Here is a 26,951-nt window from a genome sequence, read left to right as displayed (position 1 = left end):
TTTCGAAAAGGTACTGAGGAATACAGTGTCTCTATCACTCACTATAGTTGCTAGCATGCCATGCAGCTTGAACACATGTTCTACAAACTCTTGAGCTACCATAGTTGCAGTGTAAGGGTGTCCAAAAGCAATGAAGCGAGCGTATTTTGATAACCTGTCCACAACCACTAGAATAACAGACTTGCCTTTGCAGTTGGGTAAGCCACTAATAAAATCCATACTAATGTCCCTCCACACATGTTTAGGTATTAGTAGTGGCTGGAGTAAACCTGGTGGTGACAAGGTCTCATACTTATTCTGTTGGCACACCCTGCATTCAGCTACCTAAGAGTTAATGTCTTTTTTCATTCCCACCCAATAAAAACTTCTTTTCAATCTGTGGTAGGTTTTTTGAACACCTTCATGGCTGACCATAGGAGTGCAATAATGCTCTTCAAAAATCTTGTGTCTCCAAGTTGAATTAGGACCAATCACAATCCTATTTTTGTATTTTAAGAACCCATTATCAATGTGGAACTTTGTTAAGTGGGAAGTGACAGTGTTGCCATGGATGGCAGCCCTCAGTTCTTCATTTTTTTGCTTTACCCACTCATCTTTTTCCAATTGTCTTCTCAAATCATCCAACCACCCAAAGTAAGTGTATGTGATAGTGACACATTACACTAACTCTTCACTGTGGGTTGTAGGCAATGTAGGGGCACTAGGTACCCTTGATAAAGCATCAGCCACCACATTTTCCACACCTTGTTTATATTGGATCTCATAATCATATCCCAATAGCTTGGAAACCCACTTTTGTTGAAATAGAGTAGTAGCTCTTTGATTTAAAAAATATTTCAAACTATTGTGATCTGTTTTGATGATGAAATGTTACCCTTGGAGGTAATTTTGCCACTTCTTGATGGCATGCACCACAGTTATGAGTTCTTTTTCATAAGTGGACAAAGCTTGGTTCTTGGGGCCCAAAGCTTTGTTGGAGAAAGCAATGGGTTTTCCTTGTTGCTGTAAGACTGCTCCTATCCCATTTGCAGAAGCATCACATTCTATAACAAATGGAATTGAGAAATTAGGAAGGGCTAACAACTTGGGAGATGTCATGACCTTTTTTAATTCTTGAAAAGCTGACTCAGACCATATGAACCCATCTTTTTTAGTGAGTTGGTACAGAGGCTGACATATCTTGCCATAGTTTTGTACAAACTTTCTGTAATAACCTGTCAACCCCAAAAAACCCCTCAGCTTCTTCACATTCCTAGGGACTGGCCAATTCAAAATGGCTTGTATCTTAGTGGGATCAGCTGCCACTCCATCACTTGAAACTATGTGACCCAAGTATTCAACTTGTGGCTGACCAAAAGAGCATTTAGACTTCTTGACATATAATTGGTGCTGCAACAACTCGAAAGTTTGGTGCAAATGAGATAGGTGCTCCTCCCCTGTTTTACTATAGACTAATATGTCATCAAAAAATACCAATATAAATTTCTTGAGAGAGGGTTTAAAAATGTCATTCATCAAGCTTTGAAAACTTGTTGGGGCATTAGTAAGGCCAAATGGCATCACCAAAAATTCATAGTGTCCCTCATGGGTCCTGAAGGTAGTTTTCTCCACATCCTCCGCATGCATTCGAAGCTGATGATAACCCGATCTTAAATCCAGTTTGGAGAAATACCTAGCCCCAAATAGCTCATCCAACAGGTCATCTATGAGTGGGATAGGATACTTATCTTTGACGGTGATGCCATTCAACTCCCTGTAATCCATACATAATCTCCAAGTGCCTTACTTCTTCTTAACCAGTAAAACAAGAAAGGAAAAAGGACTACGGCTAGGTCTTATAAAACCCGAGAAAAGCAATTCCTGAATTGCTTTTTCGATTTCAGTTTTTTGTAGAGGTCCATAATGAAGGCCGGATATTGGGGGGTTTTGCTCTTGGAAGCAATGGAATCTTATGGTCGTGGGTCCGTGAGGGAGGTAATGTGGAAGGAATAGTAAAAACCACCTCAAATTTGTTCAAAACCGTGTGCAGTTCATTGTATTGGGAGGGAGTGAGCTCAGATGTGTCACTTGTTTCAACTTCCAAAGAATATAATAATAATAATCCCAAGTTTGAAGTGGAGTACCCTTTACTGATGTGATGCACCAAAATATCTTGTATGGGAGACTGTGAAGGTGCACAATGAGTCAATTTAAATTGCTAGAATCCCACTTGAAACTCTATAGTCAGATTTTGAAAATCCCACAAGACTGGACTTACTGTGGCTAGCCACTGGAACCCTAGGACAACATCATAACCCCCAAGAGGTAAAACAAACAAATCACTGTAGCAATTATATTGTCCCACTGTCAACTGCACTTGTCTACAGCATCCTTGACTTTTCGCTTGACCCCCATCAACAATTATCACCTCCTAGGGCCTTGTTGGATAAACTAGACACCTCAATTGCTTGACTAATCTAGAGTCCACGAAATTATGGGTGCTTCCATAATCTAACAGTATTTTAACAGTATAATTCTTAACCAACCCTTCCACCTTCATAGTTTGAACCGAAAGTTTGGCACTAGTGCCATAAAAGGCACACTCACTCAATGCCATGTTGTGTAACTCCACAGGAAGATCAGTTGGTTCATCATCACCATACTTATCATCAGAAACGATATCTAACATAAGAAGCTGCTTATGAGCACATTTGTGTCCCTTATCCCACTTGTCATCACAAAACCAACACTCACCCCGTTCTTTTTTGCGCTGAACTTCCTCAGGTGTTAATTTCTTATAAGGCAAAGCAGGGACGCGGTGCCTTCCCAGGATGGAAGTAGGGAAAAGGTTTGGTTTGGCTGAAGGGATCTGTTTATGGGGCACTGTTTTAAGATCTATGAATTTAGCATCAATTTGCACCGTGAGAGCAATGGCCTCATGCACCGAATTAGGTTTCAGCAACTTAACATCATACTTCAATTCACATTTTAATCCACCAATAAAACAACTCTTCAACAGAATTAGGCTGACATCAGTAGTTCGATTAGCGAATCGCCTAAATTTGAGTATGTAATCTTTGAGAGTACCTGTTTGTTTGAGCTTGAACAAGGATTCGGTGCAATCCTCGAATTCAGAAAGGGCCAAATTCCTGGCATAATGCAGTGGTAAACTCGGTCCAAGTTGGTGTGGAATGGATGCAATCACGCCATCTGAACCATTGCAGTGGCTCATTCTCAAAGTGAAAAGAGGCGGTCAGGACCTTCTGATGATTGGGGGTGTGGTAATAAGCAAAGTACTGCTCATCCTTATAGATCCAAGCGGAGGGATCGTCGTTGTCAGTGAATCGGGGAAAATCCAAACGATGTGGCCGCTAAGGGCGTGGAGTGAAACCGCCACCATTGAAAGAGTCTCGACACGGGAAACGTGGAGTCTCTAAATAATGGAACTCGACGTCAGCAGGAGGAGGATGCCGCTGCTCAGGACCTGGAGGAGGTGGAACAGCAGAAGATCCAGCGCCGCCTGAAACGCCAAGGTCACGATGGAGATGCTCCAAGAGCAGGCCGAATTTCATCTCTAAGGAAGTGAATCTGGCATCCGAAGCTGCTTGGAGCTGCTGAGGAAGAGCTTCCAGAACAGTTTCCACAGCAGAGAGACGAGATTCCAATGTAGACATGCGAGAATTGTTGGTGTGGCGGGGCATACAAGAAGGAGGCCAAGGATCGGGAGGATGATACAAATGATAACACCAAGACTCAGCAACCCTTTCTCAACCTACAAGTTACCAGATAGCAATGGAGGAAGAGAGGGGAAGAGACACAGAGAGAGAAATGTTTTTCGTAATTTTGTATTGAATTTTCCAAATAATTCCTTTTCTTTTCAACCCCACCAAATTGATTACATAATTCCACTAACATCAAATGCCAGCTGACCATACAACTACCACAACTTGATTACTACTTATTAGAGTACTATTAAGCTACTAATTGCAAGCAGATAACCACAATCGTAACAGGATTCCACTGACTTATTGACTAGCAACACAAGACAAGACATGCTTCCGGTAAACCGCCTCCGTCGTTTTCCTCCTCTCTCTCCTCCATCTACTTCCTCTCACCTTCGTCGTCTCCCTCCTCCTCTCTCTCTGGAATTGATCGATCTTCGAAGAGGATAAAAAGATCTGAAATGGTGTGCTTCTTCTACTATGATTCTGTGTTTTTAATTTTTCTGGGTTTGGCTTCTTCTGTTATTCCACCGTCTATTTACTTACGAAAATAATGATTTTTGTACATTTTTTTTAAATTTTATTTGTTATATTTCATTGCAATATCAAATAAAGTTGGTATCGTACGGTCTCACTGCAATTTTTTTTCGTTATATTGTTGGCGGGTATCTTTAATTATGCCCTGAAGGAGGAAGGCAAAGAGAGGACAGACCTGGGTTTGGGGCTTAAAAGGGATCTTTAGATTTCTGTAAAAGTACTCTGTGCCTTTTTGCTATTGGTGATGAGAATGCATTGATAGAAATTTTTTTGCCCAAAAATTAACTCACGGAGCTTCCTGTGAGTTAGTCTTAGATTTTGATTTAATTTTTTTTAGAATTATTATCATTTTTTTTATGATTTTTATGCGATGTTCATCTGTGTAGGCACTCATATTAGTGTTTTGGAGTGCATCTTGATCAGACCACCACAAAAGAGAAAATGGAAACCAATATTGATCATGGTGTAGAATGTGATGGTAATGTGGTTAAAAAGATAAAATGTTGCATGAAAAGATCTCTGAACTCATTGACGAAAATATGCAGCACCGGGCTGAGTTGATAAGGAGAAACAAGGAGAATAGTGAAACAACTGAGCGGCTTTTGTCCCAGGTGCATAAGCTAACGGATGAGAACAAATATTTGAGGATTAATCTGGGAATCCATAAGGATACTACTGATCATACAATTGCAATCCATAAGGATGCTACTGATCATACAATTACAAGGCAAAACAAGCCTCAGTTTTCAAGGTCTAAGTCCATGGGGCCATCTTTCCCTGGAAGGCTCACTGAATGCACTGGAACTTGATCTTAATTAGCTACTTTTCAACTTTATTAGGTAGCGTTATAAGTTTTCAATTGTATCTGTTTATATGCTTTCATAATACATATGAAGATTCCGAGTAAATTATACCATATTTCAATTTTTAATTTTATGAGTATAGAAATGGAACTGAATGCTTCGTTATTTTGATCTTGCAGCAGAAGCCAAGTCTGGATAAAGAGAAAGATCTCATGGCAGGAATCATGGACTTGATGAAGGTGAGGTTAACAAAGTGTGCTTTAGCACCAAGATTGGAATCTGGGTGTTCTGAGTTTTGTTTTGTTGTGATTTTCTATAATCTAGATGCTGAAATACTTGGAGTTGGAACTAATAAGAATCGATTGAACATGGATTTTTTGTTAGATTGGTATGGCTGACATAGTTAAGAAGTAGTTTAAGATGCAGTGATTAGGGAATTTCTTTAACTGGACACATTTGTTTTCATGAGGTAGATAGAATCCTCTTGGGGTCTGGATTCTTAAACTATGGTGGTTAATGTGATTTTTTGGTGAATTTTTCAAGTGGGGAAAAAGGGGTGTGTGTGGGATTTATATTGTTATTCTTAGTTGGTATATAAATATTTGAGTGTGCAAGAAATGGATACCATACAAGAAATGCAAGAATTGAAATTAGAAGGGATGAGGGCAGTTTGCAGAGTGTCGGTTTAGGGGGTGGCGAGATTAATGGTGGTGGCTTCGTGGTGGCGTAGTTCTCTGTGAAAAATGGCGACAGTGGTCACCTTGCTATTTCTGTGCAGCGAGCACAGTAGAGAGAGAGAGAGAGAGAGAGAGAGAGAGAGAGAGAGAGAGAGAGAGAGAGAGAGAGAGAGAGAGAGAGAGAGAGGTGAGGGAAATAGGGAGAGTGGTAGAGAGGGAGTGAGCCATGAAGGTGGTGGCAAGGTGGTGCCTCAATGCAGTGGCGAGTGAGGTGGTGATGGTTTCTCGAACGGGAGATTGATGGTGAGAGGTCTAATAGATGGTGAGAGGTCTAATGGATGGTAATTCAAATCCATTAACGAACGGCTGAGAATTTTTATTTTTGCGGGTTTAATAGAGACTCTTTCCTGTCATTAGTACTACGGTCTAGTAGTATCATTTTTCACTTGTATGTGAGAGGTCTTAGGTTTGATTCTCGCCAAAGGCGAATTTGAACCACATTATTGATAGCCCATTGTGAGGCTAAGGGATTATTAATTTCAAGCTATGAGCTAATCTTCTTTTCTTGGAACTCTTTAGACTTGCAATTGGGCAGCTTGAGATTAGGAATTCCCTTGCAGAATCTAGTGTTGTCAACAATTGAAATAACACTTTGATTTTCGAAAACACCTTACACTGATAGTGGTCAAGTCTGATAGGAAACACAAATCACCATCTTTACAGCTTCCGAGATGATTTTATTAAATCTTGAGGGTCTTGAGGTTATAAATCTTTCAAAAATTTGGAATCTATCAATGTGAATATTCAACAATTTCGTGGCACGAACTAGACTTTAATCGATGTGAAAATTACACAAAAATACCAAGTACAAGAAGTAGTAATACACTGTTCACACAATGAACCTCATTGGTGATTATTTACATTGCAAACTTCCACATCTACTGTGGTAACATAAAAGCTAGACTTCACAAGCAGTACACGAAATTTCTTTATCACAAAAGCACATAAAATAGAGTTTCTATCCAAGAAAAGTATTCCTAATGGAATGAAGTTCAGATGCAGCATTATTGATATTCTTTAGTCGATCTGTTGCGGATTCAGCAGAACAAACAATTCCAATTCTAAATATTGAACTCAAGCACACCTCAACTTTATGAATTCTCGCACTGCATTGATTAGGATTCTCGTTTGTGCCTCCTTGAAGAAGTGGTGCGTCTGCAATCTCAGTAACTCGCTCGGGGAGAGCCATCTTGACAAAATTATGAAGGTTCAAGCTATCACCAAACATGTTTTCAGTGGGTCTCTTCCCTGTAAACATCTCCAACAAGAGAATGCCAAAACTGTAGATATCACCATTCGTTGACACCTCACTCCCCATGCCATACTCTACAATTCAAACATCACATTTGTGTATAAATAGTTCAATTTGAATTTTGTAAATCAAATACTCCAAAATAAAAAAGGAAATATAATGAAGTATATATCTAACATGTATACCTGGAGCTGCATAACCAATCGTTCCTCTTATTCCAACGGAACTTGTCTGACTTTGAATTGCTGAAACATTACTCGTTACTTGTGAAAGAAACCTTGCTAATCCAAGGTCAGAAACATGGGCAGTCAATTCGTTGTCCAAGAGAACGTTGCTTGGCTTGAGATCACAATGAACTATTGGCGTTTGACAATGATTATGAAGATAATCTAGTGCACAAGCAACACCAATGGCAATTTCTAGCCTCTGAAGAAGACTTAAATTCTTGGGTACATGATCCCTTAACTCTTCAGTTCCAGTAGGTGGATGCAGCCACTCCTCTAAGCTCCCGTTGTCCATGAACTCGTAAACTAGAGCCTTGAAATCATTACCATGAAAATCAACACTTGAACATACGGTTATAATCTTGACGAGATTTCGGTGCCTAATATTTCTCAAAGCTTCACATTCGGCTATGAAACTCCTTGAAGCTCCATGGCGTAACAAGTTAAACACCTTCACGGCAACAAGTTGAACTTTATCATCCTCATCAAGAAATCCTTTGTACACAGACCCAAAACTACCAGCACCAATTAAATTAGCCTCTGAGAACCCGTCAGTAGCTTTGAGTAGAGTAGCATATGACACTTGCAAAATAGTGTTCCCCAAAGTGCTAAATGAAATTTCTTTCCTTTTCTTCCCTGACGAACAAAGAAAGAAGTAGGAGAACACCATGGATATTCCTAGAAGAGTAAGTCCAAACACTAAAGGGAGTATTAGTTTCAAGCGACGAGACAATCTTTGTTTCTTGGTCTCTTTAGACTTGCACTTGGGAAGCTTTAAATTAGCAACAGGGCTGCACAGATTAATGTTGCCAACAACTGAAATAGCACTCGCATTTTTGAAAACACCTCCAGTTGGTACCACTCCCCAAAATTGATTGAACGATAAGTTCAGATTATTCAGGATTCTAAAGCCTTCTAAAAAATGTGGAATTTCACCAGAAAAATTATTGCGAGAAAGGTCTAGATCTTGAATCCCCCTCACTGAACTCATAGACAAAGGAATGGACCCATTGAAGAAGTTCCCTTGCAAATGCAGGACTTCTAAACTCTCACAACCACCAAGGCTACTGGGGAGTTCTCCAGATAACATGTTATCAGAAAGATCCAGTTCACTTAGACTATGGAAATTCCCAACCTCCGGGGGAAGGGAACCTGTGAAGAGGTTATGAGACAAGGCCAAAGAAATAGATAAGGAGGAGAGTCTAAAAACTTGTTTGGGTATTGTGCCATTAAGAAGGTTATAAGAAAGATACAACGATTGCAACCCATGGCATTCCCCTAGGCTTGAAGGAATGCTGCCCTCAAGATGATTTATATCCAACCCAAGATGGAATAACTTGGTTAAATTTCTTAGGGAAGACGGAATATTTCCTGATAATTTGTTATTGGAAATTTCTAATTCTCCAAGCTTTGAAAGCTTACCCAAGTCAGAGGGGATGTTACCTGTGAAGCCATTATTCCCCAAATCCAACGATTCCAAGCTCACCAGATTCCCTATCCCAGATGGGATGCTTCCATATATTTGGTTACTGCCAACCCAAAACATTTCAAGTTTGGTTGAGAGATTGGATATTGACATGGGCAATGTCCCTCCAAAATTGTTGTCGTCAATAATCAGCCATTGTAACTGGGTGGCATTGGTCAAGTCCGAGAGAAAACTTAAGTCACCATCTTTACCGCTTCCAATATTATTATATTGAATGTTGAAACGCAGGAGGTTGTGAAGCTTTTGGAGATTCGGTACCTGTCCGATTAGGTTGTTACTCCCAACGTCAAAGAGCCAAACACTTGTGAAATTGAATATTGAGGGAGGTATGGACCCAGTAAGTTGGTTGATGCCGAAGTTGAAGATTTCGAGATTAGGAAAACTTTTGCCAATATCGGATGGAATACTCCCTTGAATTTGGTTACCTTCTATGGAAAATGTAACAAGAGTAGAGAGGTTATAAATGGAGGAAGGGATGCTACCAGACAACTGATTTCCGCCCAATCCCAAGGTGGTTAATTTTTTCAATTGGCCAAGAGAACTGGGGATGTTTCCCATCAAGTTATTACTAATAAGACCTAGTCCCTGGAGAGACGAAAGGTTCCCTAAGGAAGGAGGGACCTGTCCCGTTACATTATTATATTGTAATGAAAATTTTTGCAGCTTCGACAGCAATCCAAATTTTGAAGGAATTTTACCCACCAACTTGTTGTGACTGAAATTCGCATGGATAAGGTTGAAGCAATATGATATATTGTGTGGAATACTGCCACTAAATGAGTTCAAGTCTAATCTCAATACCTGCAATCTGCGCAAATTCCCGATTTGTGGAGGAATTTCATGACTGAAGCTGTTGTTTTGCAGCCACAGCTCCCTTAGAAAACTTAAATTTCCTATGTTTGGGGATAGTTTTCCTACCATATTTTGAGATTGCAGGTCCAGGGTAGTGACCCTTTGGCGATGCCGTCGACTGCAGGTCACACCATGCCACATGCAAAAGTGCGTGGATTCGTTCCAGGAGCTCATCACGTTGTAATTATGGAGATCTTGCTTTATTTGAGCTTTGACGGCAAGCAGCGCCAGCCTATCCGTTGCATTCCCTCCGAGTCCCGATTGCAAGGAGCTCCAACAGCAAACGAACACTGCACTGAGAAGCAAGTATATTAAGATCAATTTCAAAACCAAAACCCCCATTCCTGATCTGGTTAACTATATAACTAGAGAGAGAAGCAGAAAGAAATAGAGAGATGGGTACTGAGTTACGAATTTGGTGAGTTCCATTTGTTGCATGACAAGGAAATTTATAGAAGGATAGGATCATACGGGGAACTTACACCACAGTTTCTGGTTCTTGAAAATTCAAATATGAGAAGGAATAAGTCCAAGTAAATGATAACCACTTTGACAGCTTTTTTAGAAGACTTCCACTACCGGGAACTATTATTGGGCACTTCCAGTACTTCCACTACTGGGAACTATTAAAGCACCTTTATCCCAGAAGCTGAGTGGAAACAATTTGGCAACCATCCATAATATCCTTATCATGCGCTGTTGCTTGACAAGGAAATTTATAGAAGGAACTTACACCACAGTTTCTAGTTCTTGAAATTCAAATATGAGAAGGAATAACTCCAAGTAAATGATAACCAGTTTGGCTTTTTTTTTTTAGACGACTTCACTAGGTTACTTCCGCTACTGGGAACTATTGTTTGGCACTTTCGGTGAACGCCAATGACCAAGACCATTAAAGCACCTTGAGTCCAGAAGCTGACTGGAAACATTTTGGCAACCATACATAATAGCATTATCATCCATAATTCATTTTGGCAATCATCCAAAATGGAAAAACAAACACATGGAACCGAATATTTTCTGAAAGTTACCCTAGCAGGGCGACCCTAGCTATGAAAGGAAATTTTGAAGTCTGTACGTTTTCTGAGGGGCCGGACTGTGAGATTGCTGATTTTCTCATAGTTCCCCTAAAGTATCATTGCAAGAAAGCTTGTTGTGGATGCAACCTTTTTAAAAATGGTAACAATTACTAGTGAGATCAAATTTTCTTAATTTTTAAACTCCATGGGGGCTCAAGTCTCTAGCAAGAGAATTCCAAAACTGTAGTCGTATCCAGTTATTAACGCCTCACTTCCCAAATATTATTAGCAAATTGAGAACAAAATAGTTGAATTATGCAAAAGTTTAAAAGGAAAAAAAAAAGATATTGTGGAGAAGATGTGAATATTTACCTAAAACCACATAACCAATTGTTCCTGTTATTCCGGCAGAACTTCTCTAATTTGTTGAAGCTTTTATATTATTCAGTTGTGAGGGAAACCTTGCTAATCAAAGTCAGAAACATGTCCAGTACTCGACTTGTTGTACAAAAGAACAGTACTTGGCTTCATATCACAATAAACTATTGGTGTTTCACAGTGATTATGAAGATAATCGACTAATCAAGAGCACAAGTTGTTAGGATTTTGGCTCATCAAATATGTCCTAGTTGGTTTAGGATTGTTTTAGGAAACCTAGAGGTATACCGATTCTTGTCCTAGAGGGATTAGGAAAGAATTTCAGTTTCCTTATTCAATTTAGGTTTGGATTTCTAGAAGTCTATTTGGTTTGGATAAGTTTAATTTCCTAATCCACTTAGAAATAGGAATTCAATCAGCCTTGAGACATGTAAGCCTACCCTATGCCTATAAATAGGGTTTGGCAAGGCTGATTTTTATAGAGAGAAAGAAAACAGCTAGATAGCCAAGAGTTTTGAGATTAGTTCTAGGGTTTGCAAAAGTTCTGTAATCTCTATTATTAATCAAAGGAGCGGTGATTTCTCTACCTAGAGAAATCATAACTGGACGTAGGCAAAAGTTTTGCTGAACCAGTATAATTCTTGTGTGTGTTTCTAAGTTTTCTAATATTTGCTAGTTTAGTCTATTGTCCTGGTTACATTAAAGAACAAGGTCTAGTGTGCGGGTTTTTTCAACAATTGGTATCAAGAGCTAGGATCAAGGTGTTCTACGATGTCAAAAGGGAAGATGAATGCGTATCAATGACCTACATTAAAGCCCTTTGACGGCAAGGATGACTTCACGGATTGGCAAGGGATGATGAAGAAGGTATTGATACAACATGATTTGGATGATGCACTTGATGGTAAAAAGCCGGAAAGCATGACAGAAGCAGCATGGAATAAGGTTCTCAAGAAGGCCAAGAGTTCCATCGAGATTCATCTCACAAGATCAGTTCGGTCACACATCACCGAAAAGATGTCTGCCCAGGAAGCATGGGAAAAGTTGGAGAATGTTTGTATGGGAAAAACCGTGTCCAATAAACTTTTTCTAAAGGATGAACTATTCGGGCTTCAACTAGAAGAATGAAGTGATATTGAAGATGATGTATGCAGGTTCCAGAATTGCATAGCTAATCTTCAAAAGATCGAACAAACTTACAAAGATGATGATATGGCTATCATCTTATTGAGGTCTCTACCCTCGTCTTTCAAGCACTTTCGAACAACTCTAATGTTTGGAAAAGAGTCCCTGAAGCTTGCAGATGTAATTCAAGCTCTTCAGTCATATGCTAAACTAGATAATATAACTAAAAGCTCTCAAGGCCTTTATGCCAAAGGCATGGAGAAGGGGCGGGAAAAGACAAAGGAAGAGAAAACAGGCAACAGAGGTAGGTCAAAATCCAAGAAGAAAAAAGAAAAGAAGGAAGGTTGCTTCGAATGTGGTTCAGCCGATCATTGGAAGAGGAACTGCAAGATTTGGAAAGAGAAGAAAGCCAAAATGGAAGGAAACTCAGGTTCAGCTAGTGCAGTCACTGAGCATGAGAGTGACGGGGAGCTTCTTTCAATAACATCAGGCTCCAAGGCTTTCACAAATTGGATTTTGGATACCGGATGCACTTTTCATATGTGTGCAGTAAGAGAATGGTTCGATACTTACAAAAAAGTCAGCAGCGGGTAAGTTTTAATGGGGGACGATTCTGCATGTCCTGTAAAAGGAATCGGCACTGTTCGAATCAGAATGTTCGATGGGATGATACGAGTTTTGGGGAATGTCAGGTATGTCCCTAGACTAAGAAAAAAATTGTTTTCCTTGGGTACTTTAGATGAGGTTGGTTATGGGTACAAGTCTAAAAAAGGAAGACTCAAGGTAACCAAAGGATCGCTAGTGTGAAATCCCATTCCCAGATTACACTGTTATAATCTACGTATTTGTATTATTGAGATTTTATATTATTTCATAACCTTGCATATTGTTTCACATAAGCCCCTTCACTTTTCTCAGCTGCCAATGACCATGCTTTATAAAGTTGAGCCGGTGTTACGTGCAAATTGTAATGTTTATGAACACTTCGTTGAAATTTTGACACTTCCCATTCAAGATTGTCAAGCAAATCCTCAGCATACCTATGTGATAACCAAGATGAGGTGCATAGTCTGAGCTTTTCCTCTCTCGGACATGTATGGACATCATTGAGTGTCTTCACTATAAATGCAGAGCTGCCATCTATTTTGCTTGCATAAATCACCCATGGACATCCCTCCTTTGTACACTTATCCTGAACTTTATAATGCTCTCTTATTGGGAATCTTATTTTGTCTTCCATTCACACAACCATAATATGTCACTGCTTGTCTGAACTCCTTTCTATTGGCAAATATCATTCCAGTTCTAAATTGTGGGTTCTTCATATCCAAATCACTTCTAAAAGGAATGAGTTTGGGCATTTTCTTCTTACTTTTCCGCTTCACTGGTTGTTCACCTTCAGACGCTGAGCTAGAACCACTTCTAAAGCCATCAGAATATTCGTAGTCTATTTCAACATCTCCAAATGCTAAATCAAGGAAGGGTTCATTATTACGTGATGCTTCCCTATTTCCATGCATTTTCCACTGGTATTTTTCCCTTTAGTTTTCTCTACATTGTCGTCAAATAAGTTGTCATCGACATCAGTTTGTTCAAAGTCTGAGTCTCGATAATCTGAATCTTCCGAATTGCCATCACCTTCTTTCTCTTCATTTTCCATTTTATGTACCTCAACAAGATTGTCTTGTTCCCGATCTCCTTTATAAGCTTGCTCCAAAAATCCCTCAAATATGCCAAAAGGATCAAACATGTGAGGAATGTCAAAAGAGTTTGTTGAAGCTTGAATTTCAATGTTTGGGGCTAACATGTGAAGAATGTCAAAAGAGTTTGCTGAAACTTGAGTTTTAATGTTTGGGGCTGAATTGATCAGTTGGACATCATCAACAAGGGCAAGAATTGTTTGCCCTCCACTTTCGGTGCCCTTCTCGTACTCTTCTATTTTGTGTGGTCATGATTAATTTACGTTAATATTTTATTTTATTTTTTTATAAAGATAATAAGATAAAAATAAATAATAATATAAAATGTTGACGTGTCAACGACACATAGAGGGCACCCAAAGTGGAGGGTAGACGATCCTTGTCCTTCTCGTTCACTCTCTTTCAGACTCTGCATCTCTCTCAACCCTCACCGTCTTCACCTTCTCCGTAAAACCCAGAGGCCGAGAGGCCTGTGTCCACATCACAACTCGCCACTCCGGCGGCCTCAATATCAGCAAGGATGAAGGGACCGTCGGCGCCGCGGCCTGAATTCGAGCCGAGTTCAGTCTGCTTGGCGAAGATGGTTCAGAATTTCATCGATGAAAGCAACGAGAAGCAGCCTCCGCCGAAATGTGGACGGAGCCGCTGCAATTGCTTTCACGGCAACAGCAATGACAGCTCCGACGACGAGCTCGATATATTCGGTGGAGATTTCGGTGATTCGATCTCCTCCGGCTCGTTCGGTGGCTACGCCTCCGATATTCTTAAGGTACAAAATTATAAATAATCGTTGCTTTGATTACACTTTTTTATTAGTAAATTGCTTTTGCATTTTCTCGCGGTTTCTTGGCAACCAAACACAGAATATGAATATGGATGATTGATTGTTTGCTTAATTATTGTTTAACCAGAGTCTGATTCCATGCGTGAGCGTCTTGGAGAGAAACCTCCGGGCCGATACGGCAAGGATCGTCGAAGCAAAGAATCTCAAACAAAAAGACGATTTGAGGAAGATGGTCACCGACGGACTGGAATCCCTGGGCTCTGATTCCTTCACCTGCAAATCCAAATGGGAGAAATCGTCATCTTTCCCTGTTGGTAATTAATAATCCCATCCCACACGTTCTCAGCATCCAAACAGATTCAAGAAAAAAATTCAAAGTAAAAACAAAATTAAATTTGGTTGTGGCTTTTGGATTTACGTGTTGGTGATGTCATCCGTTTTGGCCTGTGAGTATCTTCTTGTCTTAACTCTCACTCTGCAGTCGAATTAGAGTAATGGCATTGTTAGTGGTTTATCGGGCACATTCGGTGTTTGTAGAGTATGGGAAAACGTTGTTCGAGTTGTTTTGACATTGAAAAAGTAAACACAAACCTAGGAGATTAACTACGTGAAAGTACATTATTTGACTAACCATTGTAGTTTTTTTAGACTATTGAGGATGAGATTCTTTATGGGAAATTACTTATCACATTGACATATTTTGCCTCAGAAAAGAAGACAAAGGATAAGCAGAAAAGTAAACATCACAAAGGCGATTGCCTCTCAGTAAGCTTTCTTATCTCCGATCATGAATAAATATTTGGTGTTTGAAGTACCCTCATCTGTGAACTATATATAATATGGGTTTTATATGTACCTATAAATCCTTACTGAAATAAAAAGACAAAAGGTCAAACTTCTTGCAACAATTGTTTACAAAAAAAAAAAAATATATATATCAACCTGTCATTACATTTAATGTTATAAGTGCTTGAAATATGTTAGCAGAAGTCCTCCATACTTTGAGTAATTCACCTCCTCTGAGTTACTGAAGAAGTGAGGCAATCACATAATGTTAGGCTAAAGTTTGCAGAGATTCTCTAAAGTCAGCAAAAAATTGATTTCTATTATTTAGACCTCTTTGTTATTATTGGTAATCTGTTTTAGCTTCAGATGAAAGAGCATCAAAAGTTTATATTGTTTAATGGAATATACAGAAAATATGGGAACTGAGAGAGCGGCAACGGATAGTTTCCATGGATACCTACCAGAACTTGAATCAATGGTAACATATAAATTGTATGGATTTCACGCCTATTTTAATCTTCGTTAACGAATTTAGCGTTTAAGTTGAATAATTCGTACTCTTTTTATATTGGAAATTAGGCTCTGATTTCTCAGTCCTATGCTTCTTGACCATCTATGATTTAATTATGATAGGCATGAAACTAAAATGGGGTTCAAGCGTGCATTATTTATGATGATGATGTACAATCACAGTGATCCCACAACGGATTTAATTAAAATAGATATCTCTCATGCTTTATTATGGTGCTTTACTAATCATGTTTAATTGCCTTTGGACCTGAGCAAGTTACCCATAAAGAAAAGAAAAACAAAGAACAAAGGCAGGAACCAGAGGCACCAAAAGAATTCACTTTTCTCTCTCTCTCTCTCTCTGGCCATCTTCTCTGTATTGTGGCTGCTTCTCTCTCCCGCACTCCCTTTCTTACTCTTGGTTATGTGGTTTTGGGAAATGATTGATGGGTTTGCAGTTCATTTTACGATTTCTAGAGTATTTGCAGTTTATTTTGGGGGTTCACACTAGAATTGAGGAAGCACGTATAGTATTTGCAGTTTAGTTTTTTTTTTTTTATATTTTATATTTTTTTTATTTTAGAGGTTTTTCACTGTTTAGTTTGTGGGTTTTGTCTAATTTTTGTGGTCTGCTTTATAGATTGTTCTCTTTGGAAGCTTCTTTCCAGCCTTGACCTTCTTTTTGCCTGGTGCCTTCTCATTGAGTATTGGAGGAACATTAAAACACAGGTGTGTGTGTGTGTGTTTTGTCGACTTAAGAAATGAACGACATAAAAACATCCGTCTTTGTATTTTTTTTTTTGTGATTTTTCTAACCCATCAATTTCTTTTGAGTCAACCAAATCGTCCTAAATTGCAACTTATGTTCTGAGGGATTATTGTCTAAAATTAACTATGCATGTATATTTTATTTTGTGTGCGTGCACACCTCCGCGTGGTGTTAATATCTGTGGGTCATCTACGTATATGTAGACATATCTATGTGTGTATGTGTGGAATGCAACATATCAGATTTAGGTTCTACTGTGCATAGTTTTATTGTCTGTTATTATCTGCACTATCACTATGCCATTTCTATGCAGGCTCTGAAAGTTATTCATGAGCTTTATTAGCACTTTCCATAATTTAAGCCATCTGTTTTGGGTTCTTTTTCATTAGGTCATTACCTACTGATTAATGTAGAAACGAGGACCATGCCACTGATTTGGGTTCTTTTTCTAATTTTCTGATTTTGGGGTTTTGCATGGAGTACTGATGTATTGATTTTCTCGAATTTTTTGTCCTTGTAGGATTTTTGGTCTTTGAAATGGGTATGTGTTGTTTTTAATGTTTCAGTTCTAGCATGTTCCGTTCTTTGTTGCTTCATGATTCTCATTTTTCAGTGTTGAGTGATGGAAATTTGTTAAAGTAGTTGTAGTTTTTTGAGAAAGTTGGCATTTTTAGTTATATTTTCTGTGTTAATCCCAAATGTAAGACTGGAAAATAATTGAAATGATGGTTTTTTTTAAAACTCCTCATAATTTTTTTTCTAGGATTTAAAAGCATCTTTTCCGGATTGGTTACAAGGGTTATGTTCTCTTCAATTGGTTCACCTAATTTTTATTAGTTTTAAGTTTTGTCCTTTAAGTTTTGTCTTTTAAGTTATGTATTACATCCTGTAATTGAGAGATTTCTGTTGGCCCTTCAGATTTCGGCATGGGAAAGTTCACTTATTTGTCTAATTAGATTGCATATGCCTTCGATTCTTTATTTAATTCTTCTGTATGCGTTCGGGTGTGATGATCTAAATTTCATATGTTTGGAATTATTCACTTAACACCAATTTGTTACATTCAGGTCTCCACCCCACATTTCACAAGTTCAAATTCCATAGAAGTCGGTTCTGCAGATTGTGTCTGCAATTAGATCAGAGAACCGCTCTTTTGTTATCCTGCGGAAGATTGCTTTTTGGAAGGATCTGAAGCAGTTCCTCTATGTATGTTTACTCTCTATATGTTTATTGCCATGTAGCTCTGTCTCTTCTAATTGATGGTGTTGATATTACACTGTAATTCATGATGATGATTTAATTGTTTCTTGATTGTAATTGTTTGTAAATAATGTGGCATATATGAATTGCAATCTGTGTTTGTATGAAAGGGATGGCGTATCATGTTGCTGACTTAATTGTTTATGTTTTTCATAATTGCGAATGGTATTATGATCTATTAGGTGATTGCTGACCTGTGACTTTGTTTGGAGCTCAAATTTTGTGAGCATCAAATTGCATTGTATTGCACTCGGTTTGATGTTTTTTTGGTTGACAATGCAGGGATAGGAGAAACAAAGAGAATGACACTTATAACTGCCCCTCCCCATTGGCCGTCTTCAAATTTGGATCACAAGAAGGGAGCATAGGTGTTGTCCTTCTTCATTTATATATAGTTAGTGTAAATAATTGGACAAAAGAACCAAACAAACCCTTTTCTCTGAAATGGAGGCGATGATGTGGTCAACGGCCACCAGCCCCAACTCAAGAGTTTGGCCTTCATATAATTGGATTATAGTATAATTTTATTTTGGTTCATTTCTTTTTTCTTTATATAAGTGCAGTATGAAGGGGATGGCATATCATGTTGCTGACTTAATTGTTTATGTTTGTCATATTTGCGAATGGTGTTATGATCGATTAGGTGATTGCAAAACTAGAACTTGAAAAACTAAAATATGCATATAATTTTTGTGAAGGAACTGTGATCCAGTGGCTGGATAGAAGAAAAGGACAACGCATGCTCTCTCTCTCTCTCTCTCTCTCTCACGGTGGCTCTGTGTTCCTCTCCCCCCAAACCTAATGGCTTCAGCTTTGATCTGATCAAACGTACCTCCAAAACCCTTCCTTAATCACCAGCTTCAGCAACCCAATTCGGAGCCTGCTCGGATCGGGACCTCTTGGAGATTTCGAGCTCCGGGTGAGATAATTTTCCCCAAATTGTATTCAATTTATGTTGCTCTGTTTCATTTTCCATTTTAATTTGGAATTGGTTGATATTTTAGGCGAGTATCGTATGTATAACCTGAACAATTTTTGTGTTGGATTGCGGACAAATTGTCCAGCATTATTAGCTATTTGGTCCCTGTGTATTTGTAATCTGAATAATATGAATTAGGGTTTTTCTGTTAAGTGTCCGATTAGTGAAGAAAGATAAGCCTCTTTGCCTTTTTTTTCCTTCTGGATTTCAAATTTGGGATTTTACTGGGATTTATCATCCGGGTATCCTTTAAATTTGTTGGGTTTTTGAGAAAATTAGTGGGTTTTGTTGATTAAGTGGTTTACTTGGTTATAGTTCTACATTGGTTCGAATTAGGGTTTTCGAAGTTTGTTGCTTGCTTGGTTGGTTGTTTGGAAAATGGAGACACTGACCTTTGTTTTATTGCATTTATGAAATACAAGGAAAATTTCTGGGTTATGTTCATCAAGGGTCATTTGAATTTTATACTTCCCATTTTTTTCTTTTTTCGTTTGCTTTTTTTTAAGTCAAGCAGAATGATGTAAATCCATGGCGATTTACTGTGGCTTTGAAGGGGTGGACTTGCTCTTATAAAGTTCTGGAAGCCAAACTGCTTTGGAGCCAGCAGCACTCAGCAGCCAGAGCAACGGCGTCTCTCTTCCTCATTGCAAAATGGGTGTTTTGAGGGTGAGCCGCAATGCTCTTAATTTCAAGTAATGGGTTTGTGTTACTGTGCAGATCTGGCTAACTTTGCATTTAGTTTCTTGGAATTTTTTTTTTATTTTTTTTATAGCAATTATATATTTTTAATGCTTCTATGTTTGTCGTTCCATGCCGGAAATTGGAAATCTCTGGAAATAATATAGTTCTTGAGCTAATGTGAAGATTTTGTGTTGAATATTTTGATTCCTTTTTTCTATTTGCACTTAGAAATACAGAGGATTGTGGTTAATTATTGTGCCATGAAGCTTCTATTTTTGCTTTTTATGCCCAAGATTGAATTTGTTCTCTCCGCTGTTGGAAAGTAGAACTCTCTCTATCTCTAAAAAATATGATCTAGTGTGAAGTTTGGTTGTCTCTCTCCAGAAACTTAAATTCCATATTGCATCCATCAACTCTGATCATTCCTTGATCCAGTGTAATTTTTACCATATGTTTAACCTTAGACTTCTTTTCATGCCTGTCCTCCCTCTAAGTCCAGCTCAAGATATGGATAAAACAATTCCAACTCTTAAAAAGGTGTAATTTGTTAATCCCCTTTCCTTGGAGTTAATTTTTAGTGATGTGTTTTTAATAGAATTACAGATTTGAGTAGTGAGTTTTTTCAATGGTGTTATTTTTTTTAACAATTTATAATACTACTTGTAAAATTTAGTCAGAATTTTTTGAACAACTATAATATTGTTTGATTTCAATTTGTAATTACTTTTTTTTTTTTTTTTTTTTTTAAACGGTGTTTGTCTCTTGCCCGTAAAAGAACTGGGAATGTGATTTTCTCTGTTATTCTGTATTAGTTTTACATTCTAGGTTGACTCAACTAATATGGTTTCTTCTGAGTTAAAACAGTTTGTGCCTTCTTGCCTGCAAAAGAGAACTAAGAATGTGTTTTTCCCTGTTATTCTGTATTAATTTTACATTCTAGGTTATTTAACTAATATCGTTTCTTCTGAATTAAATTTGGTTTATTATATTAACACCTTACAAATTGTTGAATAAATTTTACATACTTAATACATCCCATGTACTTTCCCATAATACCCTCACACCTCACATTCTTAATATACACCTTACATTTTTTTATATGCAACCCATATTTTCTATACACTCCACATTTCTCAAATCTTGTAAAACTTTTAATTTGGACAAATAATGCCGACTAAAATTTTCACAAAACATACCGTCTAGGATTTAAAGCATATGTGAGTTGTTTTCAATTCTGCCATTAAAACCAATGTCATTTGTTTTTAATCTTTGGTGGTAATTTTAGATGTTTAATTCTTCATGTGATCCCTAAAAGATGAATACGAACATAGAAGTTTGAATAACGCATCAAAAGCAAGATTAAGTAATTATCAATGTCGTCAAAATCATTAAAACAATCAATAATACGAAGTATTACCTCATGTGAAGCTTTTGAAAAATCGATTTCGTGTTTCAGTCGTCAAAAATATTTTTTCTCAATCAACATGTTTGTAGTTTCATCGGTTAGGTTTTTGTTCAACAATGGAGGGTTGAAGGGGTTTTGATAGTTGAAGAAGATAAATAATACGTTAAAAGTGATTTGAGGTGTATATAGAATTATTTTATTTTATTTTTAACCTAATAAAGTCAAAATTATCATTGCATAGTATGATAAATAAGTTATTTAATATTAAATTTTAGTTCGAGGTGCAATCAATATTTTGTGAAATGTTAATATAAAAAGCCTTAAAATTTTAAACTGTTAACTTAAATTTGTACAATGTTTTTTTTTTTTTCATATTTTTTTTCTCTTCTGTTGTTTTGGGTGGTTTTTTTTAAAGGAAAACTAACGAAAAGTCTAAAAAAACTTCCCTTTTAATGAAAAGTCTGTTTTAAAGGTATAGTGAATCGTACCAGAGAAAGATACAAGTGTGGTTTTTCGTTAAAAATAAACAGTACCGGAAGTGTTTTGTTAAAAATTTCTTTTTTTTTAATGATCTTTATGCGATGTTTTTTTGCGTGGGTAATTAAATTACTGTTTTGTGTTTTTATTTTGATCCCAGTTGCTAAAAACTTAGTCTTTTGTTGTTGTAAATGTATATGTAAAATATCACTGTTTGGAGTGACTTGAATTAATTTTTAATTTTGTTAAATTCATTGATTATCAGATGACATGGTTTAGGATATGCTGTATATGATTTGAGTGATTTTATTAATAATAATTTTTCATGATCACAATAAGGACCAGTGACACACCACGATCCAGAATGTTCATCTGAACTCTAAATCGAGATGTGTTGGCCAACACCTGAAAGGTGACGAAACCATAAAATGTAGTACTGTATTGGAAAATGTGAATAAATTTAAACCTAAAAGTGCCTAAATATGAGAGTGCATTGGTGAGCTGGAATGAGCACATATCATATGTGATGTCAGAGCATAAGTAAAGTATAATAGAGTAGATTGAGAATTATACCATCGGAAGTAGTCTCCAATATCTGCGTTTGTCAGAAATCCTCGTCGACACGAATACTCTCTCTAAAACCTGGAAGGGCGAAAAACAAGGACTAGTGAGCCTAAAAATAAAGTTTTATGAAAACCTTTTTGAAAACTTAATAACCCCTCGCTGTAAAATAAGTATAGTTTCCAAAACATCCATACTACGTATAACATAAAAATGCTTACCATAGTCAGCTATATTTCAAGGATGCCATACGTCACAACTTTCATAACCAAATACAAGGCATCTGTAATCACGTATTTTTGCATAGATACACATATAATATCAAGTGCTCATCGACACATGCTGACACACAAGTTCATGCAGAGATTCTGACATGAACATGACTGAGTATAACAATAATATATGCTCTAGTACTATAATCACATGAAGACTGGCGCTATGCTTAACACTTACGAGTTGGAGTTGCTTGTTGCAACCTGTATGACATGATAAACACCTACAATGGATCCAAAGTGAGTGTACGGTGCGATGTGCACATACAAGTAAAAGATTAGCCCTGGCTCAGACGAGTACTAACACCAATGCAGTAAACAATGAGCACATAACATAAATTTAATCATGCCACAGCCATTCAGCAATTCTAGTCAATATCATACTATTCATGACCATAAATATAATTAAGGCATCCCCTGATAATAAGTTTACATGTGCATCTGGTAGGATTATTTCATCATTTCCCAATAATAAGGCATTTCTTATAAACGTAAGTTTAATCATGGCAATCACGTAGAAAATTTATTAATAATTGTATATATGAAAACTAACCAATATATATAAATCAAAGAAAAGACCCACTCACAAATCATGTCGTCTGGTCAAACCCGCCTCATAGCGTCGAGAGTCCTTGCAATGCATTTCGCCTAGAAACGAAACCATTTATGTAAATACATAACGTACTAACGTAAACATGCATTTTTGTACAAAGTACGGCTATTAAATGAACTATTTTAAAACTATCGAATTTCAAAAAACAAATAGCGGATTCGGAATCAAAGTATCGAAATACGCGATGGAAGGTTCTGTCATATTTTACAAAAAGGCAACGGCTAACCCTAAAAGTCAACCGAGACGCCTCGATGGTCAACCATGTTAAAACTTTAGAATTTCATTAAATGGATGTCAAAAACGGACTCGTGACATCTAAATTAGCCTAGGAGGATTTCCGAGAATTTTCCAGAAAATCAACACAAAGAATATTCTAGAATATTCCAGGCTCATTTTGGAATTGGGCTAGGCTGGAACATCAGCCCAAATGTTTGGGCTGGTTGGGCTACAAATTTGGGCCAAAGAATTGGACCGGGTTTTGGGCCAAGTTTGGGCTTCGGCCCTTTTTTTATTTTTATTTTTATTTTTTTTCTTCTGCTTCTTCCTCTCCAGCCAGTTGCCACTGCAACCTCCAAATTTTACCTAGTTCTGGCCACACCAAAAACTTAACTAAACCTAGCCTTCCAGTATGTCAAATCGAAGCTCGGAGAATAAGGAATCGGAATATACCTTTGATTTCCTCGTCCATGGTAGGAGTTGGCCGGAAAAAGGCTCGAAAGCTGCCGGAAAATCTGGGAAGTTTCTCCCCGAGGTATCTCTGCTTCCAAACATCACTAAAATCCTTAAGGGACACTATAAACACAGGGTCAACATGATCCATTGAAGATCTGGGTGGATTTTAAAACTTACCTTCATCGGAAAATATAAAATCGCATGGGGAAAAATGGAGGTCGAGGTCCGTATAAGATTTCACGGCCACGGGATGAGATGGCTTCGGGTTCAAGACGACGGTGCAGGTCTGGGTTGAGTGGTGCGACCGGAGACGACGAGGCAAAGTGGTGTCGTCGACAATGCCTTACCGAGCAGGGAGAAAGAGATATAGTTTGAGATGAGAAAGTGAGGGGTTTTGATCCCTTTGTTTCTAAGTTTTGGGAAGAATGACAGGGTAGTAGGTATTTAGGTGGCGGTTCAGTGAAGCTCGCCGGATGAATGGTGGTGATGGCGGCCGGTCTCTCTGTTTACAGAGAAACAGTGAAGAGAGTTCAAAGACACATGAGTCGGGAAAAGAGAGCTGAGAGGGTTGGAGGGAAAAGATGAGGAGGTGGCAGTGTATGAGTGGAAGAGTGAGGTGAGAGAGATTTGAAATGAAAGAGAGAGAGAGAGAAAATGAGAGATTTCGGGAGAGTGGGAGGCACCGGGACAAGGGGAATTGGTGACCCCACGTGGGTGGATCCCAAGCACAAAGAAATCCTATAAGAAAATAATAAAATAATAAAGTTGAATATCCAGAATAGCAAATTTACTAAAATGCCCTTCTACTTTGTAGTTCTGTAAAATCTTTATCATAGCTCTAAATTCGATTCTGCTTGCGCCCACATGTCCATAGCAATGAGTTCTATAGAGATATTGTAAAAGAATGTTTCATTCATCTCCCAATACGCCGATCAACGAAAGTCAACATCCTCGCTTCTAGAAACATTTCGTCAATTCACAATTTGGATCACTCTTGTTGTCTCAAATCATTGCAGTGTCCTTAGAGAGCACGAGGTCGGTCTCCCCCTCGGTTATTTTAGTTTGTTTGATTTGGATTTTGAGCGTTATATGTTTTGTTATGTTCTTGAGATAGTCTAGGAAAATGGGGGTGTAAGGGTGTAAATTTAAAGTATGGATTAGGGGTTTACATTTTTAAGGTCTTTAACTGTGGATAAAAAAGGGTTGATCACGTTAGAGGGGAATTTCAAGTTCAATTACTATTATGACAAAATGATTAATAAGCTTGCTTACCTTGGAGTGAGTTGAATCCATTTTTGTTAAATTTATTGATCAAATGGTGTACTTTGTGACATGCTGTGATATGATTTGAGCTATTTTATTAATTTTAATTTTTCATTATCATAGTGGGAACTTGGACCATTCCGGTTGTGTCTAATTGTTGTACTGTTCTCCGAGAACACAAGGTTGGTCTCGCTCTTTGTTGCAAGAAATTGGGGGATGAATTTGGTTTCAGGGGAATGTTATCCTTTTTTATTCTTATACTGCACAGAAAAAAAAACAATGCATTGGGTGCAAGTATGTGTTTTTTTATTATTTATTTATGTAGTGTGAAAGTTAATTGTGTTTTTATTGCTGCAGTCGAACTACTGAGCAAAAGTTAATTAATTCAGTTTTGATAAATGATTGAAGGTTTCTCTATGATTCTATTGCTGTTTTGATAATCATAAGTTTAGATAACGAAAGAGATAGAACAAAAATGAAAGCTTACAATATGGTGAATAGTATGTTGGTATGTGTGTGTGTTCTCTTCGGGAGAATCAGTTGCTGTTTTGATAATTGTAAAATTTATTTTGCTTGGTCTGAATTGTCCGATTGCTTGCCTTCCCATAGATGGGTTAGGTTGGACATCTAGAAGAATTTGTTTGCATAGAAACCTTTTTTTTTTCTTTTCGCTGTAATATGTTTTGTTAAAGGTGATGACAAAGATTTATCAATATTGTTTGTTCGGAGTTAGGTGGAAATTGTAAAGGAGTAATGTCACATCCCGGCCTGGGCGGCCCCATTTCCCGGGCCCGCTCCACCACCGTAGCACGATATTGTCCGCTTTGGGCTTACCATTCCCTCACGGTTTTGATTTTGGAAACTCACGAGTAACTTCCCAGTGGGTCACCCATCATGGGATTGCTCTAGCCCCCTTCTCACTTAACTTCGGAGTTTCTACGGAACCCGAAGCCAGTGAGCTCCCAAAAGGCCTCTTGCTAGGTAGGGATAGGAATATACATTTAAAGATCACTCCCCTGGGCGATGTGGGATGTCACAATCAAATTTGTCACATCCCGGCCTGGGCGGCCCCATTTCCCGGGCCCGCTCCACCACCGTAGCACGATATTGTCCGCTTTGGGCTTACCATTCCCTCACGGTTTTGATTTTGGGAACTCACGAGCAACTTCCCAGTGGGTCACCCATCATGGGATTGCTCTAGCCCCCTTCTCGCTTAACTTCGGAGTTTCTATGGAACCCGAAGTCAGTGAGCTCCCAAAAGGCCTCTTGCTAGGTAGGGATGGGAATATACATTTAAAGATCACTCCCCTAGGCGATGTGGGATGTCACAATCCACCCCCCTTAGGGGCCCGACGTCTTCGTCGGCACATTCGCGACCAGGGTTAGGCTCTGATACCAAATTGTCACATCCCGGCCTGGGCGGCCCCATTTCCCGGGCCCGCTCCACCACTGTAGCACGATATTGTCCGCTTTGGGCTTACCATTCCCTCACGGTTTTGATTTTGGGAACTCACGAGCAACTTCCTAGTGGGTCACCCATCATGGGATTGCTCTAGCCCCCTTCTCGCTTAACTTCGGAGTTTCTACGGAACCCGAAGCCAGTGAGCTCCCAAAAGGCCTCTTGCTAGGTAGGGACGGGAATATACATTTAAAGATCACTCCCCTGGGCGATATGGGATGTCACAAGTAAATTGTGATCGTTTGTGCAGCATTTAATAAAATTGTCGAAATAATGTTAATGGTTTGTAGATGCTTAGACCATTTTCAACTCTTGGCCTAAAACCTAAAATTTTTAGTTTAGAAAATTTAGGTTTTAACCCATAAACAGTTTTTCTGCTCCAACCCTTCTAATCTAAAATTTTAGCCCCAAATTATTGAAGAATGAATTTAGGCTAATTTTTTTTTTTCTGATAGTAACTTTTTTAAAAGAAAAAATTATGTAGACTATCCTAATTTAATTTTATGAACATTTTTACCTAAAAATATTTAGATTCTAACAAATACTGAAAAATCACTAACCGACACCATGTAACTCGTTAAACACTATGAAAAATATGAAACACATAAAAAAAAATTTTTTAATTACTTTAGCCGTTAGATTTAAA

The 26,951-nt window shown here is 38.1% G+C and overlaps 2 protein-coding genes and 2 long non-coding RNA genes across 19 annotated transcripts; 2 read left to right on the top strand and 2 right to left on the bottom strand.

Annotated features, from left to right (window-relative positions):
• Positions 1-3,624: 3,624 nt before the first annotated feature.
• On the top strand, positions 3,625-5,410 carry LOC148692794 (uncharacterized). The gene is made up of 3 exons (XR_015953366.1): positions 3,625-4,165; positions 4,625-5,077; positions 5,221-5,410. It is a non-coding gene; the product is annotated as an uncharacterized LOC148692794 (long non-coding RNA).
• Positions 5,411-6,544: 1,134 nt separating this feature from the next.
• Positions 6,545-10,948, bottom strand: LOC137743594 (receptor kinase-like protein Xa21). The gene is made up of 2 exons (XM_088679802.1): positions 7,216-10,948; positions 6,545-7,104 (listed from the first exon to the last, which is right to left on the bottom strand). The coding sequence occupies exons 1-2, from the start codon at positions 9,932-9,934 to the stop codon at positions 6,737-6,739; spliced, it is 3,087 nt and encodes a 1,028-aa protein (XP_088535928.1). The 5' UTR covers positions 9,935-10,948; the 3' UTR covers positions 6,545-6,736.
• Positions 10,949-14,146: 3,198 nt separating this feature from the next.
• On the top strand, positions 14,147-22,040 carry LOC137741389 (uncharacterized). Of its 16 annotated transcripts, XM_088679809.1 has the most exons (9): positions 14,147-14,583; positions 14,726-14,912; positions 15,308-15,363; positions 15,795-15,876; positions 16,535-16,623; positions 17,731-17,869; positions 18,206-18,291; positions 18,622-18,842; positions 19,409-19,781. In XM_088679809.1, exons 1-4 carry the CDS (start codon positions 14,335-14,337, stop codon positions 15,864-15,866), a joined length of 564 nt encoding a protein of 187 aa, XP_088535935.1. In that variant the 5' UTR covers positions 14,147-14,334; the 3' UTR covers positions 15,867-15,876; positions 16,535-16,623; positions 17,731-17,869; positions 18,206-18,291; positions 18,622-18,842; positions 19,409-19,781. The 16 variants fall into 16 exon arrangements, with proteins under 16 accessions (XP_088535935.1, XP_088535932.1, XP_088535934.1 ...); XM_088679806.1 differs by lacking the exon at positions 16,535-16,623 and adding an exon at positions 21,811-22,040 and having other exon boundaries at positions 15,795-15,862; positions 18,206-18,842; positions 19,409-19,568; XM_088679808.1 differs by lacking the exon at positions 16,535-16,623 and having other exon boundaries at positions 15,795-15,862; positions 19,417-19,781.
• LOC148692793 (uncharacterized) lies at positions 22,029-24,173 on the bottom strand. Its single transcript, XR_015953373.1, has 4 exons — positions 23,761-24,173; positions 23,581-23,668; positions 22,886-22,946; positions 22,029-22,107 (listed from the first exon to the last, which is right to left on the bottom strand). It is a non-coding gene; the product is annotated as an uncharacterized LOC148692793 (long non-coding RNA).
• Between the last annotated feature and the right edge of the window lie 2,778 nt (positions 24,174-26,951).

The sequence above is a fragment of the Pyrus communis genome, chromosome 11 (genome assembly GCF_041283825.1).
Source record: "Pyrus communis isolate YQ-2024b chromosome 11, ASM4128382v1, whole genome shotgun sequence".
In the NCBI taxonomy this organism is placed as follows: domain Eukaryota; kingdom Viridiplantae; phylum Streptophyta; class Magnoliopsida; order Rosales; family Rosaceae; genus Pyrus; species Pyrus communis.
This window is presented reverse-complemented; position numbering and strand designations above follow the sequence as displayed.